The following is a 19,331-nucleotide window of genomic DNA, read 5'->3' as shown; positions in this document are numbered from 1 at the left end:
CCATAGACTAACACTACCCATAGACTAACATTACCCATAGACTAACATTACCCATAGACTAACATTGCCCATAGACTAACATTACCCATAGACTAACATTACCCATAGACTAACATTACCCATAGACTAACACTACCCATAGACTAACACTACCCATAGACTAACATTACCCATAGACTAACATTACCCATAGACTAACATTACCCATAGACTAACATTGCCCATAGACTAACATTACCCATAGACTAACATTACCCATAGACTAACATTACCCATAGACTTTGATTTAAAGCTTTCGTGACTGCAGTAATTCATATTCTTAGCTCTTTCGGTAAAGTCATGTTGAAGGGAAACAATAAAATATATATAAAACAATAAAAATTCTCATGACGTTTCGACCATAACACAAACGGTCGTCATCAGGTGTGTCGGTTCGCATTAATTAATTTATTTTTAAACGGTGTATATATTTACTTATTTATTATAAAAACGTCGCGCCACGCACAGCGATTTGTCAGTTTATTTAGAAGGACTTGTCCATCTATGTTCTGAAAAGAGGAGGGGCGAGATGAAAAATTTAATGTATGCTGTCTGAAAGCCACTGTAAGCGTGAACAATCAATTAAGACCTGAAATGGTTAATCAAATCTTTCCAATGATTGCTAAGCCAGAATCCATCTTCTCGGTTGGAATTGTCTCTGACCTGATGGTTCAATGAGCCACTCTGTCTACAGGAAAGCTACCCATACGGATGCTTATCTGAAACCGGATTCCCACCACCATCCATCACAGAAGAATTCTCTTATCAAGACTCTGTACCATAGAGCCCAATGCATATCCGACCAGGAACACATAGGCAGTGAACTCAAGCACGTACACCAAGCTCTTAAGGCTAATGGTTATTCCGACTATACAATCCGCAAAGCTATCACTCAAACCATGAAGAAGGACCCTCTTGAGGAGCCTTTCAAAACCATCACTTTACCCTACATTGCGGGGATCACAAAAAAAATCTCCAAAATCTTGAATAAACACAAGATCCAGGTCCGTTTCAACACATTACATAAAATCCGTGATCTGGTTCCGTCTGTAAAAGATGTGATTCCGGACATACAGTATCCTGGTGTCTACAAACTCAGTTGCCTCTGTGGTAATAGTTACATTGGAGAAATCAAACGCCATGTCTCGGACCGCATTCGTGAACACAAAGCAGACCTTAAACACGGCAGTACCAACACCTCGGCCGTGGCAGATCATTGTTATAATTCAGTAGGCTCACATGACATTGACTTTTCCAAGACAGAGGTTCTTTGTAAGCCATCCGGCTACCATGAGAGATTCGTTCATGAGGCTATCCACATATACAAGCACAGAGACAATTCCAACCGAGAAGATGGATTCTGGCTTAGCAATCATTGGAAAGATTTGATTAACCATTTCAGGTCTTAATTGATTGTTCGCGCTTACAGTGGCTTTCAGACAGCATGCATTAATTTTTCGTCTCCCCCCTCCTCTTTTCAGAACATAGATGGACAAGTCCTTCTAAATAAACTGCCAAATCTCTGGGCGTGGCGCTGACGTTTTTTTATAAAGAAATGAATACACCGTTTAAAAATTAATTAATTAATGCTAAACCGACACACCTGATGACGATCGTTTGTGTTATGGTTGAAACGTCGTGAGAATTTTTATTGTTTTTTATGTATTTAATTATTTTATTGTTTCCCTTCAACGTGACTTTACCGAAAGAGCTAAGAATAACATTACTCATAGACTAACATTGCCCATAGAGTTACATTACCCATAGACTAACATTACCCATAGAGTTACATTGCCCATAGACTAACATTGCCCATAGACTAACATTGCCCATAGACTAACATTGCCCATAGACTCACATAGCCCATAGACTACATTGCCCATAGACTAACATTACTCATAGATCTACATTGCCCATAGACTAACATTGCCCATAGACTAACATTACCCATAGACTAACATTACCCATAGGCTAACATTACCCATAGACTAACATTACCCATAGATTTCGATTTAAAGCTTTCGTGACTGCAAGGATTCATCTTCTTTGGTTCTTTCGGTAAAGTCACGTAGAATGAGAATAAAATAATAAATTGATAAAATAAAATAACACAATAAAATTCTCACGACGTTTCGGCCACAACACAAGCGGCCTTCATCAGGTGAAAGGACGAGACTGTCTGGTAGGACAGCGCTGGAGCGAACCAAGCCACGCTCAGATCGCGACCTTTAAGCTGTGTGAGAAGTAACAAAGTGCCTTGACAAAGGAATTAGCATATAATTTAGCATTGAAATGGCTGAGTGATTAGCTTGTGACTGGTCACAGAAATGGCTATGTTAAAGTTAAAGCATACACATCCACAGAGGCACCCCTTGACAAAGGAATTAGCATAGAATTTAGCATTGAAATAGCTGAGTGATTAGCTTGTGACTGGTCACAGAAATGGCTATGTTAAAGTCAAAGCATACACATTCACAGAGGCACCTAGTACAAATCAAACAGGAGAATTTAGCATTTAAATAACTAGGATAATTTAGCATTGAGATAAGTGAGTGATTAGCTTGTGACTGGTCACAGAAATGGCTATGTTAAAGCCTACACATCTGAGCTATTCACAGTAACTGGGTATACACTACACTATATAATGAATACTATATAGTAAACCAATAAAAAACTAAAATATAAATTACCTCAATGTTATCAATAAACTCTATATATTCTCCAATCAGCTACGCTACCAACAATAAGTCGTTATATATCACAATGCTATATGGCGAAAAAATGGGTGGATTCTTACCCTCAACTTTAGCACCACGGATAGCTACGAGCCCCGTTCAGACGGACGAGTTCATCCATGGTCGGAACGGAGGAGGGGGAGAGAGACAGCTGCGAGGCGCTGTTATACTCCATGTTGTAAACCATACCATTAACCGTGGTGTGAGAGGTATTAAGAGTCAATGCCAGCGAAAGAGCTGCGGTCTCAAGGTCATCGTAAAATACAATTAATTAAGAACGGAAATCGTTTAAAACATCTTTCCAATGGTTACTAAGCCAGAATACATCTTCTCGGTTGAAATTGTCTCTGTGCTTGTATATGTGAATGGCCTCATGAACAAATCTCTCATGGTAGCCAGTTGGTTTGCAAAGAACCTCCGTCTTGTAGAAGTCAATGTCATGTGAGCCCACTGAATTATAACAGTGATCTGCCACGGCAGAGGAGTTCATTCTACCGTGTTTCAAGTCTGCTTTATGTTCGCGGATGCGGTCTGAGATATGTCGTTTGGTTTCTCCAATGTAGCTACTACCACAGAGGCACTTTAGTTTGTAAACGCCCGGGTACTGTATGTCTGGAACAGCATCTTTTACAGATGGAACCAGATCACGGATTTTATGTAGTGTTGAATCGGACCTGGATCTTGTGTTTATTCAGGATTTTGGAGATCTTTTTAGTGACCCCTGCAATGTAGGGTAAGGTGATGGTTTTGAGTGGCTCCACAAGAGGATCCTTCTTCATGAATGGAGTGATGGCTTTGCGGATTGTGTAGTCGGAGTAACCATTAGCCCTGAGAGCCTGGTGTACGTGCTTGAGTTCACTGGTAATGTGTTCCTGGTCGGAAATGCATTGGGCTCTATGGTATAGGGTCTTGATGAGGGAGTTCTTCTGGGATGGATGGTGGTGGGAATCCGGTTTCAAGTACGCATCTGTATGGGTAGCTTTCCTGTAGACAGAGTGGCTCATTGAACCATCATGTCTCCTTTTAATTAAGACATCCAAAAAGGGTAGTTTGCCATCTTTTTCGACCTCCATGGTAAATCTGATGGCTGGGTGTATGGAATTGATGTGGTCGCGGAATTGGTCTAGAGCAGGCTGGCCATGTGGCCAGATGACAAAAGTGTCATCCACGTACCTCTTCCATAAGGTCGGGCGTAGAGTGGCAGTCTGGATTGCGTCAGTTTCAAATTTTTCCATGAATACGTTGGCTACAACCGGAGATAGGGGGGAGCCCATTGGGGTGCCCTCAGTTTGTTTGTAGAAAGTTCCATTCCAGGTGAAGTATGTATTGGTTAAGCAATGTCTCACCAGGGGGGGTACATCAGTATGCAGTCCTTGATGAACCAGGTCTTCAATGATAGCGATGGTGTCAGGTATCGGGACTTTGGTGAACAAGGACACCACATCAAAACTGACAAGCAGGTCGTCTGGGGACAGGGAAATGCCTTTGATTGTCGATACCAGGTGAGTAGAATTTAGTACCGCAGAGGTGGTTTTTCCAGTGAAAGGTCGCAGTATATCAGCAAGAAAACGTGCCAGTTTACAGGTGGGGGAGTTGATAGTAGAGACGATGAGGGTAAGAATCCACCCATTTTTTCGCCATATAGCATTGTGATATATAACGACTTATTGTTGGTAGCTTAGCTGATTGGAGAATATATAGATTTTATTGATAACATTGAGGTAATTTATATTTTAGTTTTTTATTGGTTTACTATATAGTATTCATTATATAGTGTAGTGTATACCCAGTTACTGTGAATAGCTCAGATGTGTAGGCTTTGACTTTAACATAGCCATTTCTGTGACCAGTCACAAGCTAATCACTCAGTTATTTCAATGCTAAATTCTCCTAGTTATTTCAATGCTAAATTCTCCTGTTTGATTTGCACTAGGTGCCTCTGTGAATGTGTATGCTTTGACTTTAACATAGCCATTTCTGTGACCAGTCACAAGCTAATCACTCAGCTATTTCAATGCTAAATTCTATGCTAATTCCTTTGTCAAGGCGCTTTGTTTCTTCTCACACAGCTTAAAGGTCGTGATCTGAGCGTGGCTTTGTTCGCTCCAGCGCTGTCCTCCAAACAGTCTCGTCCCTTCACCTGATGAAGGCCGCTTGTGTTGTGGCCGAAACATCGTGAGAATTTGATTGTGTTATTTTATTTTATCAATGTATTATTTTATTCTCATTCTACGTGACTTTACCGAAAGAACCAAAGAAGATTACCCATAGACTAACATTGCCCATAGACTAACATTGACCATAGACTAACATTGCCCATAGACTAACATTGCCCATAGACTAACATTGCCCATAGACTAACATTACCCATAGACTAACATTGCCCATAGACTAACATTACCCATAGACTAACATTGCCCATAGACTAACATTGCCCATAGACTAAGATTACCCATAGACTAACATTGCCCATAGACTAACATTGCCCATAGACTAACATTGCCCATAGATTAACATTGCCCATAGACTAACATTGCCCATAGACTACCATTACCCATAGACTTACATTGTCCATAGACTAACATTACCCATAGACTAACATTGCTCATAGACTAACATTGCCCATAGACTAACATCGTCCATAGAATTGCATTGCCCATAGAGTTGCATTTCCCAGACTAACTAATGTGGTTAGTGTGGTTAGCATGGTGAGTGTGGTGAATGTGGTCAATGTCACTAGTGTGGTGAATGTGGTTAGTGTGGTTAGCGTGGTGAGTGTGGTAAATGTGGTAAATGTCGCTAGTGTGGTTAGTGTGGGTATTGCGGTGAGCGTGGTGAGTGTGGTTAGTGTGGTTAGCGTGGTGAGTGTGGTAAATGTGGAAAATGTCGCTAGTGTAGTTAGTGTGGGTATTGCGGTGAGCGTGGTGAGTGTGGTTAGTGTGGTTAGTGTGGTGAGTGTGGTAAATGTGGTCAGTGTCGCTAGTGTGGTTAGTGCGGTGAGCGTGGTGAGTGTGGTTAGTGTGGCGAATGTGGTGAGCGTGGTGAGTGTGGTAAATGTGGTAAATGTGGTCAATGTGTGGGTATTGCGGTGAGTGTGGTGAGCGTGGTGAATGTGGCGAGTGTGGTGAGCGTGGTGAGTGTGGTTAGTATGGTGAGTATGGTGAATGTTGCTAGTGTGGTTAGTGTGGGTATTGCGGTGAGCGTGGTGAGTGTGGTGAGTGTGGTGAGAGTGGTGAATGTTGCTAGTGTGGTAAGTGTGGTGAGTGTGGTGAGCGTGGTGAGTGTGGTGAGCGTGGTGAATGTTGCTAGTGTGGTGAGCGTGGTGAGCGTGGTGAGTGTGGTGAGCGTGGTGAGTGTGGTGAGCGTGGTGAATGTTGCTAGTGTGGTGAGCGTGGTGAGCGTGGTGAGTGTGGTGAGCGTGGTGAGTGTGGTGAGCGTGGTGAATGTTGCTAGTGTGGTGAGCGTGGTGAGTGTGGTGAGTGTGGTAAGTGTTGCTAGTGTGGTGAGTGTGGTGAGCGTGGTGAGTGTGGTAAATGTTGCTAGTGTGGTGAGCGTGGTGAGTGTGGTGAATGTTGCTACCGTGGTGAGCGTGGTGAATGTTGCTAATGTGGTGAGTGTGGTGAGTGCGGTGAATGTTGCTAGTGTGGTGAGTGTGGTGAATGTTGCTAGTGTGGTGAGCGTGGTGAGCGTGGTGAATGTTGCTAGTGTGGTGAGCGTGGTGAGCGTGGTGAATGTTGCTAGTGTGGTGAGCGTGGTGAGCGTGGTGAATGTTGCTAGTGTGGTGACCGCTCCTCACCATCGCCTGCTCAATCTTGTTGTCGATGGCCACCACGCTGACACCAGAGGCACTGCACGAGACACCACACACAGAGACAACCCCCCCCTCTCTCAACCACGGTGCCTACGAGATGTTAACTACCTCGCCTGGTATGCAGTCTCTTACAGACTACACGGGGCTCGAACCCAGGTCGTCAATCTCAGTGACTGGGACACGGCCGTTGTGAACCCCCTGACAGACAGAGACCCAGACCCAGGGCTCGAACCCAGGCCTCAGTGACCTGGACACGGGCGTTGTGAACCCCCTGATACACAGAGACCCAGACCCAGGGCTCGAAGCCAGGTCTCAGTGACCTGGACTCACTGATAGACAGAGACCCAGACCCAGGGCTCGAACCCAGGTCTCAGTGACCTGAACACGGCCGTTGTGAACCCCCTGATACACAGAGACCCAGACCCAGGGCTCGAAGCCAGGTCTCAAGCTCAGTGACTGGGACACGGCCGTTGTGAACCCCCTGATACACAGAGACCCAGACCCAGGGCTCGAACCCAGGCCTCAATCTCAGTGTGTTGGACACGGGCATTGTGAACCCCCTGATACACAGAGACCCAGACCCAGGGCTCGAACCCAGGATGTCAAGCTCAGTGACTGGGACACGGGCATTGTGAACCCCTTGATACACAGAGACCCAGACCCAGGGCTCGAACCCAGGTCTCAAGCTCAATAACCTGGACACGGCCGTTGTGAACCCCCTGATAGACCCAGACCCAGGGCTCGAACCCAGGACGTCAAGCTCAGTGACTGGGACACGGGCGTTGTGAACCCCCTGACAGAGACTCAGACCCAGGGCTCGAACCCAGGTCTCAAGCTCAGTGACCTGCACATGGCCGTTGTGAACCCCCTGATAGACAGAGACCCAGACCCAGGGCTGGAACCCAGGCCTCAGTGACCTGGACCCCCTGATAGACAGAGACCCAGATCCAGGGCTCGAACCCAGGCCTCAATCTCAGTGTGTTGGACACGGGCATTGTGAACCCCCTGATAGACAGAGACCCAGACCCAGGGCTCGAACCCAGGTCTCAAGCTCAGTGACTGGGACACGGGCGTTGTGAACCCCCTGATACACAGAGACCCAGACCCAGGGCTCGAACCCAGGCCTCAATCTCAGTGACTGGGACACGGGCATTGTGAACCCCCTGTTAGACCCAGACCCAGGGCTCGAACCCAGGATGTCAAGCTCAGTGACCTGGACACGGCCGTTGTGAACCCCCTGATAGACAGAGACCCAGACCCAGGGCTCGAACCCAGGCCTCAGTGACCTGGACCCGGGCGTTGTGAACCCCCTGACAGACAGAGACCCAGACCCAGGGCTCGAACTCAGGCCTCAGTGACCTGGACACGGGCGTTGTGAACCCCCTGATACACAGAGACCCAGACCCAGGGCTCGAAGCCAGGTCTCAGTGACCTGGACTCACTGATAGACAGAGACCCAGACCCAGGGCTCGAACCCAGGTCTCAGTGACCTGAACACGGCCGTTGTGAACCCCCTGATACACAGAGACCCAGACCCAGGGCTCGAAGCCAGGTCTCAAGCTCAGTGACTGGGACACGGCCGTTGTGAACCCCCTGATACACAGAGACCCAGACCCAGGGCTCGAACCCAGGCCTCAATCTCAGTGTGTTGGACACGGGCATTGTGAACCCCCTGATACACAGAGACCCAGACCCAGGGCTCGAACCCAGGATGTCAAGCTCAGTGACTGGGACACGGGCATTGTGAACCCCTTGATACACAGAGACCCAGACCCAGGGCTCGAACCCAGGTCTCAAGCTCAGTAACCTGGACACGGCCGTTGTGAACCCCCTGATAGACCCAGACCCAGGGCTCGAACCCAGGACGTCAAGCTCAGTGACTGGGACACGGGCGTTGTGAACCCCCTGACAGAGACTCAGACCCAGGGCTCGAACCCAGGTCTCAAGCTCAGTGACCTGCACATGGCCGTTGTGAACCCCCTGATAGACAGAGACCCAGACCCAGGGCTGGAACCCAGGCCTCAGTGACCTGGACCCCCTGATAGACAGAGACCCAGATCCAGGGCTCGAACCCAGGCCTCAATCTCAGTGTGTTGGACACGGGCATTGTGAACCCCCTGATAGACAGAGACCCAGACCCAGGGCTCGAACCCAGGTCTCAAGCTCAGTGACTGGGACACGGGCGTTGTGAACCCCCTGATACACAGAGACCCAGACCCAGGGCTCGAACCCAGGCCTCAATCTCAGTGACTGGGACACGGGCATTGTGAACCCCCTGTTAGACCCAGACCCAGGGCTCGAACCCAGGATGTCAAGCTCAGTGACCTGGACACGGCCGTTGTGAACCCCCTGATAGACAGAGACCCAGACCCAGGGCTCGAACCCAGGCCTCAGTGACCTGGACCCGGGCGTTGTGAACCCCCTGATAGACAGAGACCCAGACCCAGGGCTCGAACCCAGGATGTCAATCTCAGTGACCTGGACCCGGGTGTTGTGAACCCCCTGATAGACCCAGACCCAGGGCTCGAACCCAGGTGGTCAAGCTCAGTGTCTGCAGGAGGCTGGGGGTGTGGCCGTGGTGGGAATAGCAACAACCGCCCCTTTCCGTGGCCAATCGGTGATCCCTTACACACATACAGACACATCTATATACATACACCCTACACACATAGACATACCCTATATATACACACACACATATATACCCTATAAAAAACAAAGATCCCCCGTGTAGCCTTAACAGGCTGTAGGGGCAAGTGCTGTCAGTAGCAAGCAGCAGCACCTATACACAGACAAAGATCCCCCGTGTAGCCTCTAACAGACTGTAGGGGCAAGTGCTGTTAGTAGCGAGTAGCAGCACCTATACACAGATAAAGATGCCCCGTGTAGCCTCTAGCAGGCTGTATGGGCAAGTGCTGTTAGCGAGCAGCACCTGTGAAGGCTACCAGCACTGTGGCACATGAGGGAGTGGGTGGCCAGCACCACGCCCGGCCGCCTTTGTCTCCCCAGTGCTAGCGATGTTCACTACACACCGCTACACCAGGTACTCATTTGAGGCTGAGTCGACCCAGGAGAGGCCCAGGACCGGTTCAGATAATCGTCACCGGTGGTGTTGGTGGCCGTGAGTGGGAATCAAACTCGGCTCTCTGCCAGAGATTGTAGTGCAGCGTAGCGCTAACCGCTGCACCACCGCTCCGGCACCACACAACAACGGCACCGACAACGCTCGTGCCAGGCTCGGTGCACTCCGAGGTCACAGGACAGACCCTGCAGGTGTCACGGGTTGACTGCTGCTGTGCCAGGCTAGGTGCATTTAGTGTGAAGCGACAGACCAGGTAGCTTCCACACAGCGTTACGCAACCGATGAAAAGATATTGGCGCTCGACTGATTCGGAGTGAGACCTCTGCTGTTAAAACTGGAGCCGGTCATAAGCACACTGCCCAGGTATGGGAAACTCTCCACTCTCTCCACAACTGCCCCATCACCGATTGGGAGATGTGGGGGTGGAGTGTCCGATGGTACAAAATACCCAGGCAGGTGCTTAGTTTTGGTGGGGCTGATGGTAAGGCCCCATCTCTTAGTGGCACGCTCCAGTCTCAGCAGCAGCGTCTCCAACTCCTCCTCTGAATGAGCAGCTATTACCAAATCATCGGCATACATAACGTGGTTGAGCAATAGGGAGCCATCCCTTGACCGCACCCGGGCATCGATCAGCCTCCCATTATATCTGTACCAGATGGAGATTCCCCCGGTACAGCTATTGAAGGCTTCACGAACTACGTGGTCAAAATAGATGTTAAATAATGTGGGAGCCAGAGGACATCCCTGTCGCACCCCAAGGTGTACAGGGAATGGCTCTGACTCCCGGCCACGTAGTTTTACCCGGGCCCGCTCACCATCATGAAGGTCCTTAATGATCGTGAGCAGAGGGTCAGGGACTCCGAAAGCACGAAGAACAACCCAGAGCCCAGGCCTACTGATGGTATCATAGGCCTTGACCAGGTCAAACACACACCGACACACAACAACAACCGCCATTCGCCACTAAGTGGTGGTGACGTCACCACGACGCTTGTGCCAGGCTATGTGCACCCTGAGGCCACGTGAAGTGTCGAACGCCCGCTGGCAGGAGGTCACGGGGCAGACCCAGGTGCCACGGGTCGACTGACTGAGATGACTGGCTGATGCACCACCTGTGCCCCCTACTGTGCCAACCTGCTGTGCTCTAGCCACCCGGCGCTCCGCTCGATGTTGTGAGCGTCGCTCCTCCGACCTCCATTGTTGTTGGAGGGCGACTACCTCCAACTGCCCAGTAGCATCCTTCATGAGCCTCCTCCACAGAGGCCGACCTTGACACCGCTGGTACCAGTCATCGGCAAGTCCACTCAGCTCCACGTCCTCCTGTACCACATCACTCCATCTCTTCTCTAGCCCGTGCCGCGCCCGCTTAGCCCCCTCAATCCGGCCAAACAAAAGCTGTTTCGGCATGCGGTGGCTGGGCATGCGGGCTACATGACCCAGCCATCGCAGCCTTGCCTGCCAGAGGAGCTCACCGATGGGACCCTGCCCAGATCTTTCAAGGATTTGTGAGCTCCTCACACAATCCAGTCTGGTTAAACCCAAGATGGATCGTAGGCAGGCCAGCCTAAATGTTTCTAACCGGCGAAGATGTTCCATTAGGGGGGTCCACATTTCGCAAGCGTAGAGAAGGGAGGGAATGACCGTGGCCGAGAAGACCTGAAGCTTAGTGCGGAGCGACAGACAAGGTAGCTTCCACACAGCGTTACGCAACCGATGAAAAGATATTGCCGCTCGACTGATTCGGAGTGAGACCTCTGCTATTAAACTGGAGCCAGTCATAAGCACACTGCCCAGGTATGGGAAACTCTCCACTCTCTCCACAACTGCCCCATCACCGATTGGGAGTTGTGGGGGTGGAGTGTCCGATGGTACAAAATACCCAGGCAGGTGCTTAGTTTTGGTGGGGCTGATGGTAAGGCCCCACCTCTTAGTGGCACGCTCCAGTCTCAGCAGCAGCATCTCCAACTCCTCCTCTGACTGAGCAGCTATTACCAAATCATCAGCATACATAACGTGGTTGAGCAATAGGGAGCCATCCCTTGACCGCACCCGGGCATCGATTAGCCTCCCATTAGATCTGTACCATATGGAGATTCCCCCGGTACAGCTATTGAAGGCTTCACGAACTACGTGGTCAAAATAGATGTTAAATAATGTGGGAGCCAGAGGACATCCCTGTCGCACCCCAAGGTGTACAGGGAATGGCTCTGACTCCCGGCCACGTAGTCTTACCCGGGCCCGCTCACCATCATGAAGGTCCTTAATGATCGTGAGCAGAGGGTCAGGTACTCCAAAAGCTCGAAGAACGACCCAGAGCCCAGGCCTACAGATGGTATCATAGGCCTTGACCAGGTCAATAAAGCAGAGATGTAGGTCTTGTTGGAATTCCCTACACCTCTGCTGTAGCAGACGGACAGAAAATATGGCATCTGTGCAGGACTGCCCTTTCCTGAAACCGCATTGGGGCTCCGCAAGCCTCTCCTCAGCGTGCCTGGCAAGGCGATGCTGAATAATCCTTGCCAGGACCCTTCCCGGCACACCGAGGAGTGAGATGCCCCTGTAGTTGTTACAGTCTGTGCGGTCCCCCTTCTTAAAAAGGGGGACCACCAGGGCATCCTTCCAATCCTGCGGAACCCGTCCAGTGGTCCAGACTGTTGTTATGATGTCATATAGGGCAGTCTGTGCACAAACACCACCCTCCTTCAGCATTTCGCTTGGGAGATCATCTCTGCCCGCTGCCTTTCCTGGTCTCAGACTCCGGATCGCCTTCAATACTTCCTCAGCAGATGGCACCTCAGCCAGCCACTCACAGGGGGTGACTTCTTCCAATATTTGAGGCACCGCAGCCTCAGCAGGGTCATCCTCACTTTGTGCCACGATGTTTTCCTGGCTAAGGGATTTTCCCTCCCCCAGGACCTCACAGAAATGCTCAGCAAATCTGCGAACCTGTTCCTGGGGGTCGGAGATTGGATCACCGTTTTTTCCCCTAATGATGGTAATAGGTGTGGCGCTGCAGGTTACTTTTTTGATGGAGTTAAATAGAGATTTGTGATCACGGGCCACTGAGGCAGACTCCATCTCCTCAGCAACCCGCGACCACCACCCATCCTTGCAGCGCCTCACGGCTCTCCGAACCTCCGAGCGAAGGCTGCGGTAAGCCTCCTCATTCTCTGACGTGGGATTCTGTAGCCGATGACAGTGGGCCTGTCGCTTTTTCTCAACCATCCTGAACACCTCCTCTGTCAGCCAGGGTCTCTGGGGAGGTCTGGACCGCGTACCCAAAGCAGCCATTGCAGCTGCATGAGTCACAGTCCCAGCCGCAAGCGATGATGAAATTCTCGCTTGCAACTTTCATCAGATAACTGAGACCAGGCCACTTTAGGTTGGAATGGGGTCCTGGATGTACACCCACCACCGGAGTGGAAGAATGGCAGGCGCATCTTACAGATGACTAGTCGATGGTCAGAGGGCAGATCAGCTCCACAGTAGGTCCTGGTGTCAAGGACATGGGCTCGCATTCGCTGGTCCGTCACTATGTAGTCCAGCAGATGTTCTTGCTTGGACCCGGCATGCATCCATGATGTTGTGTGGATGCGCCGATGCCGGAACAGCGTGTTGGTAATTACAAGCCCATGGGCTGCACAAAAATCTAGCAGCCTCCTACCGTTGTTATTGAGCTGATCTGGCCCATGCCCTCCAATCACTCCAGACCAGGTGCCAGTATCATGACCAACTCGGGCATTGAAGTCACCCAACATGATGACTCTATTCCGAGGGGCCACTTTAGCCAGCACCTGTGACAGGAGGTCATAGAAGGCATCTGACTCATCGGCTTTGCCTGCATCCCTCCACGGATGTTCATCTTCGGTGGGGGCATAAGTAACCACGACCACCATTCCTCGCCTCCGGTTGATGGGAAGGCGAGCCCAAAGTAGCCTGGGGCTTACAGCTTCCCACACCTCACCGCCACGCTCCCACGCCCCCTTCATTCTTTTGTTCAAAAGAAGACCCACACCCTGTTGTTTGGCAGTCTGCTGCCCCGAGTAGAGAACTATCCACCCCTCATGGTGGCAGGAGCCAGAGCCGGTCCACCGGACCTCCTGAATGCCGCATAGATCCAGGCGGTACCGGTCCAGCTCCCGACAGAGGAGTGGCAGCCTCTCCTCTGCAGTGAGCGTTCGAACATTCCACGTGGCCACCCGTAGTGGCTTTTCGTTGTTTCTGGAGTAGCCCCGAGGGTAGATATTCAATCTCCTGGCTCCGCCAATTGGGGTTTGGCCAGGAGACGTCATAGACGCCTGGCCCCCCGGGGCCTCCGGCACAAGCTTATTAGTTACATATTTCAGTTTAATTCGTGGTTTCGTGGTAATTAATTGAAGGTGAAGGGGTTACCAGCCCCTCGCACCCGTCCAGAGCCCCCGTTTAGCCCCTGTGGTGGACATATATGCCATGAGGGGAGGAGCCAATCAAAATTGGATCTCCCCCCACAGCACTGTCCACGACAGAGTTGCCCGTCCGGCACCGCGAGGAGGTAGGGGGTTGTTTTGCCACACAACACAGACACACACACACAGACAGACAAACACACAGACAGACACACACACAGACACAACAACTGCTTGACCCCTCACCTCTCATCTTCCCCGTCCAACGGCGGGCTCTGACTCAACCCGTCCACCTGTCCGTCACTCTGCTGCTGCTGCTCCTGTTGCTGCTGCTGCTGCTGCAGCAACAACTCCTGCTGCTGCTGCAGGTGCTGCTGCAGCTGCTGCTGCTGCAGGTGGTGCACCTGTGCCAGCGATATCTCCGTCTCGGTGGGCAGAGACAGGCGGCGGAAGGCAGCGACGTCGCAGTCGATGATGCTGATGTGATTGGCCACGGTGCCGTGATGATGCTGCTGCTGCTGCTGCTGGTGATGGAGATGAAGACTGTTCTGCAGCTGTTGAAACTGCTGCTGCTGCTGCTGGTGATTCTGCTGGTGCAGGAGGTGGTGGTGCTGATAGTGGTGGTGGTGGTGGTGGTACAGGGACGGATCCCTTTCGTGAAAGTCCGAGCAGGTCCAGCGTCCTCGCCGGTACGGGACGATGTGCTCCGAGTCCAGCTTGACCACGCGGAACCGCGACGGGTTCTGCGCCGTCGGCGCGGCGACCGTCGCCGTGGCGACCGTCGGCGCGGCGACCGTCGGCGCGGCGACCGTCGCCGCGGCGACCGTCGCCGCGGCCGGTTGCCAGCAACCGTCGCAGCGTTCCGCGCACGGCTGGACGTCTCCCCGTGCCGCCGGCGTTGTCACCGGGGCGAGTTGCGCGCTACCGACGGAACTTCTGCGCCCGTCGCCGCCGCCGCCACCGCCGCCACCACCACCACCACCGCACGCTTCTCCAGCGGCGGCGGCGGCGGTGGATGAGGAGGAGGCGTCGGTGGTGGGCGTGGAACGTGGCGACGCCGCTGTGGCACAGCAGGCGGTGGCGGCAGCGGCGGTGGTGGCGGTTGTGGTGGTTGTGGTTGTTGCAGCAGCAGCAGACGCAGCAGCAGTACCGTTTGTAAACGCTGCCGATGGCTGCGGTGGTTGCGGTGGTTGCGGTGGTTGTACGAGTGAACGTTCCGGGGCCCACTGCTGCTGCTGCTGCTGCTGGTGGTTGTTGTTGTCCAGATGACTCTGCTGCTGCTGCTGTAGCTGCTGCTGTTGGTGCTGCTGCTGCAGCTGCTGCTGTTCCTGCTGCTGTTGCAGCTGCTGCTGCAGCTGCTGCTGTTGGTGCTGCTGCTGTTCCTGCTGCTGTTGGCACTCACTGCCACTACTGTATTGGTGCTGCTGATTTTGTTGATGCTGATGCTGCAACTGCTGCTGCTGCTGGCACTCACTGCTGCTGTCGTACTGCTGAAGCTGCTGCAGCTGCCGAGGATCCGGCATCGGTGACTCTCCATGGCGCTCCTCCTCCTCCTCCCCCTGGGCCCGCGGCAACGCGGCCGCGGCCCCCACGGACGCCGCCGCCGCCGCCGCCGCTGAGGAGGAGGCGGCGGAGGAGGAGGAGGCGGTGGCCGCCTCCACCTCCGCCTCCTCGCCGCCCTCCGAGTCGTCGGCGACGCTGGCGCACGACGCGGGCCGTGGCACCACCACGCTGGTGATCTGGAAGCCGCTCTTCTTGCGGAGCTGAGCCGCGGCCGGGGCGGTGGCCGCTTCGGACGACGACGACGACGACGAGGACGAGGACGAGGGCGAAGACGGCGGCGACGGAGGATGGTGATGAGGAGGAGGAGGAGGAAGAGGAGGAGGGACCTCTCTGGATTCTCCGGGATCCATCGAGGAGGAGAAGGATGAAGAGGGGAGCTGCGGTGAAGTCGGGGCCAGATTTTCTGTCGGCTGCGCGGGAGGAGACGGACGGACGGGCAGACGGACAGGCAGACAGACAGGCAGACAGACAGGCAGACAGACAGGCAGACAGACAGGCAGACGGACAGGCAGACAGACAGGCAGACGGGCAGGCAGATGGACAGACAGACAGACAGACGGGCAGACAGACGGACAGATAGACAGGCAGGCAGACAGGCAGACGGACAGACAGACAGGCAGACGGACGGACAGACAGGCAGACAGATAGACGGACAGGCAGACAGACAGGCAGACACATAATTTAGCAATCTTTGAAAGAACATAATCAGCCAGACCATGCGTTCATTGTGTTTTGACCGACCCTCTGTGCTGCATTATCGTGTTTCCAAATGTTACTAAATCTTGTTCGATTTGATGTGCTTCTCCATCTCTCTTTGTCTGCGGTGGTTCTGTGCTTCCTCTCTCTCTTAAATGTAGCTCTTCTGTACCTGATGATGATCGCTTGCGTTGCAATCGAAACGTCGCATGCTATTTTGTAATTTTATTATTATTTCTTATTTCTACGTGACTTTACCGAAAAAAACAAAGAGTAATTCCTGCAGTCACAAAAGCACCAAATCAAGTTTGTACTATACACTACACTATACACTACTATACACTACACTATACACTACACTACTATACACTACACTACTACACACTACACTATACACTACTATACACTACACTATACACTACACTACACTATACACTACACTATACACTACACACTACACTACTATACACTACACTATACACTACACTATACACTACACTATACACTACACTACTATACACTACACTATACACTATACTTTACACTACTATACACTACTATACACTACACTATACACTACACCACACCTCTACACTACTATACACTACACTATACACTACTATACACTACACTATACACTACACTATACACTACACTACTATACACTACACACTACCCTACTACACACCTCTACACTACACACTACAATACTATACACTACACTATACACTACTACACACCTCTACACTACTATACACTACACTATACACTACACTATACACTACTACACTATACACTACACTACTATACACTACACTATACACTACTACACTATACACTACTACACACCTCTACACTACACTACTATACACTACTACACTATACACTACTACACACCTCTACACACTACACTACTACACACTACACTACTACACACTATACACGACACACTACTATACATCACTCCTGTACACTACACACTACTCTACACTATACACTACACTACTATACACTACTGTACACTACACACTACTCTACACACTACTAGTGTAGTGTAGTGTGTAGTGTATAGCAGTGTGTAGTGTATAGTAGTGTACTATACACACTACACTACTCTACACACTACACACTACAATACACTACACTCTTGTACACTATACACTACACAAGTAGTGTAGTGTAGTGTGTAGTGTCGTGTAGTGTGTAGAGTAGTGTAGTGTGTAGTGTAGAGTAGTGTAGTGTGTAGTGTAGAGTAGTGTATAGTGTATAGTATTGTGTAGTGTATAGTAGTGTAGTGTAAAGCGCAGTGTGTAGGGTATAGTAGTGTAGTGTATAGTAGTGTATAGTGTAGTGTATAGTAGTGTAGTGTATAGTAGTGTAGTGTATAGTAGTGTAGTATAAAGTGCAGTGTGTAGTGTATAGTGGTGTATAGTGTAGTGTATAGTAATGTATAGTGTAGTGTATAGTAGTGTGTAGTGTATAGTGTAGTGTATAGTAGTGTAGTGTATAGTGTAGTGTATAGTAGTGTAGTGTATAGTAGTGTATTGTATAGTGTAGTGTATATTGTAGTGTATAGTGTAGTGTAGTAGTGTGTAGTGTATAGTAGTGTGTAGTGTATAGTAGTGTGTAGTGTATAGTGTATAGTAGTGTGTAGTGTATAGTAGTGTAGTGTATAGTAGTAGTGTATAGTGTAGTAGTGTGTAGTGTATAGTAGTGTAGTGTATAGTAGTGTAAAGGTGTGTAGTAGTGTATAGTGTAGTGTATAGTAGTGTAAAGGTGTGTAGTAGTGTATAGTGTAGTGTGCGATGATCAGCAGGCTCTGCGTCTCAAGGCACACTCGGGGTTCGTGCTACACAATGACTGAAGGCTAAGACTCACAAAGCAACGTGCGATAGTTAAGGCTCACAAAGATACACACGATCGCTCTACACGTGCCCTAACAGTGAGTAAAAAAAGGTCAAGTTAACAGAATTAGCACACAAAAGATCATCTGTTTCATTCGCAAAAGCCTCGACTCAGGCTTGCTTGCCGTAAGGGATGTAATGAGTCACCAAAACTGCACGCACAAAGACAAAGATCCCCCGTGTAGTCTTAACGGGCAGTCGGGACAAGTGCCTTTGGTAGTGAGTAGCAGCGCTGCCTGTGAAGGCTACCGGCACTGTGGCACACACAGAGGGGGTGGGTGGGTGGCCAGCACCACGCCCGGCCGCCTTTGTCTCCCCAGTGGCGATGTTTACTACACACCGCTACACCAGATTACTCGTTTGAGGCTGAGTCAACCTAGGGGAGGCTCAGGACCGGTTCAGATAATCGTGACGCTGTGCTACGAACCCGGCGACCCGAGTTCGACCCCCGCTCACGGCCACCAACACCGCCGGTGACAGCGATGATCTCTACCGGTCCCTGGGCCTCCCCTAGGTCGACTCCGCCTCAAACGAGTACCCGGTGCGTTGTGTAGTGAATATCGCTAGCACCGGGGAGACAAAGGCGGCCGGGCGGGGGGGCGTGGTGTTGGCCACCCACCCCCTCGTGTGCCACAGTGCCGGTAGCCTTCATGGACACTGCTGCTACTCGCTACTAACAGCACTTGCCCCAACAGTCTGTTTAGTCTACCTGGGGGACCTTTGTCTTTGGCACTCCTCGCCATAGGTTTCTAAGGACTGTTGTCCGAAACGTCGCCTGTTACAGGGACTACTCACGAACGAGTCAGGTTCCAGATGTCTGTTCGTAAATCAATCATGACACTAACACCCACTAACCCCACGTCACTTAAACCCACTAACCCCAGGACACTTAAACCCACTATCCCCACGACACTTAAACCCACTAACCCCACGTCACTTAAACCCACTAACCCCACGTCACTTACACCCACTAACCCCACGTCACTTACACCCACTAACCCCACGTCACTTAAACCCACTAACCCCACGTCACTTAAACCCACTAACCCCACGTCACTTAAACCCACTAACCCTACGTCACTTAAACCCACTAACCCTACGTCACTTAAACCCACT

General features: G+C 50.9%; 1 protein-coding gene and 1 long non-coding RNA gene across 2 annotated transcripts in view; one reads left to right on the top strand and one right to left on the bottom strand.

Annotated features, from left to right (window-relative positions):
• The window catches only part of LOC142908102 (uncharacterized), a 228,097-nt gene that overhangs the window by 190,058 nt on the left and 18,708 nt on the right, over positions 1-19,331 (top strand). The window lies entirely within an intron of this gene.
• Positions 1-19,331, bottom strand: part of LOC116957167 (uncharacterized) — a 32,255-nt gene that overhangs the window by 7,442 nt on the left and 5,482 nt on the right. The window contains exons 2-3 of the mRNA XM_032979147.2: positions 14,299-16,025; positions 6,571-6,622 (exon numbers count right to left, since the gene is read on the bottom strand). Coding sequence (XP_032835038.2) covers positions 6,571-6,622; positions 14,299-15,965 — 1,719 coding nt within the window. The 5' untranslated portion in view covers positions 15,966-16,025. The remainder of the gene's footprint in view (positions 1-6,570; positions 6,623-14,298; positions 16,026-19,331) is intronic.

The sequence above is a fragment of the Petromyzon marinus genome (genome assembly GCF_048934315.1).
Source record: "Petromyzon marinus isolate PM22_M1 ecotype Great Lakes invasive population chromosome 70 unlocalized genomic scaffold, UKy_Petmar_22M1.pri1.0 chr70_unloc.2, whole genome shotgun sequence".
NCBI classification, from domain to species: domain Eukaryota; kingdom Metazoa; phylum Chordata; class Hyperoartia; order Petromyzontiformes; family Petromyzontidae; genus Petromyzon; species Petromyzon marinus.
Note: the sequence above shows the minus strand (reverse complement) of the source record. Positions and strands in the feature narration are given on the sequence as shown.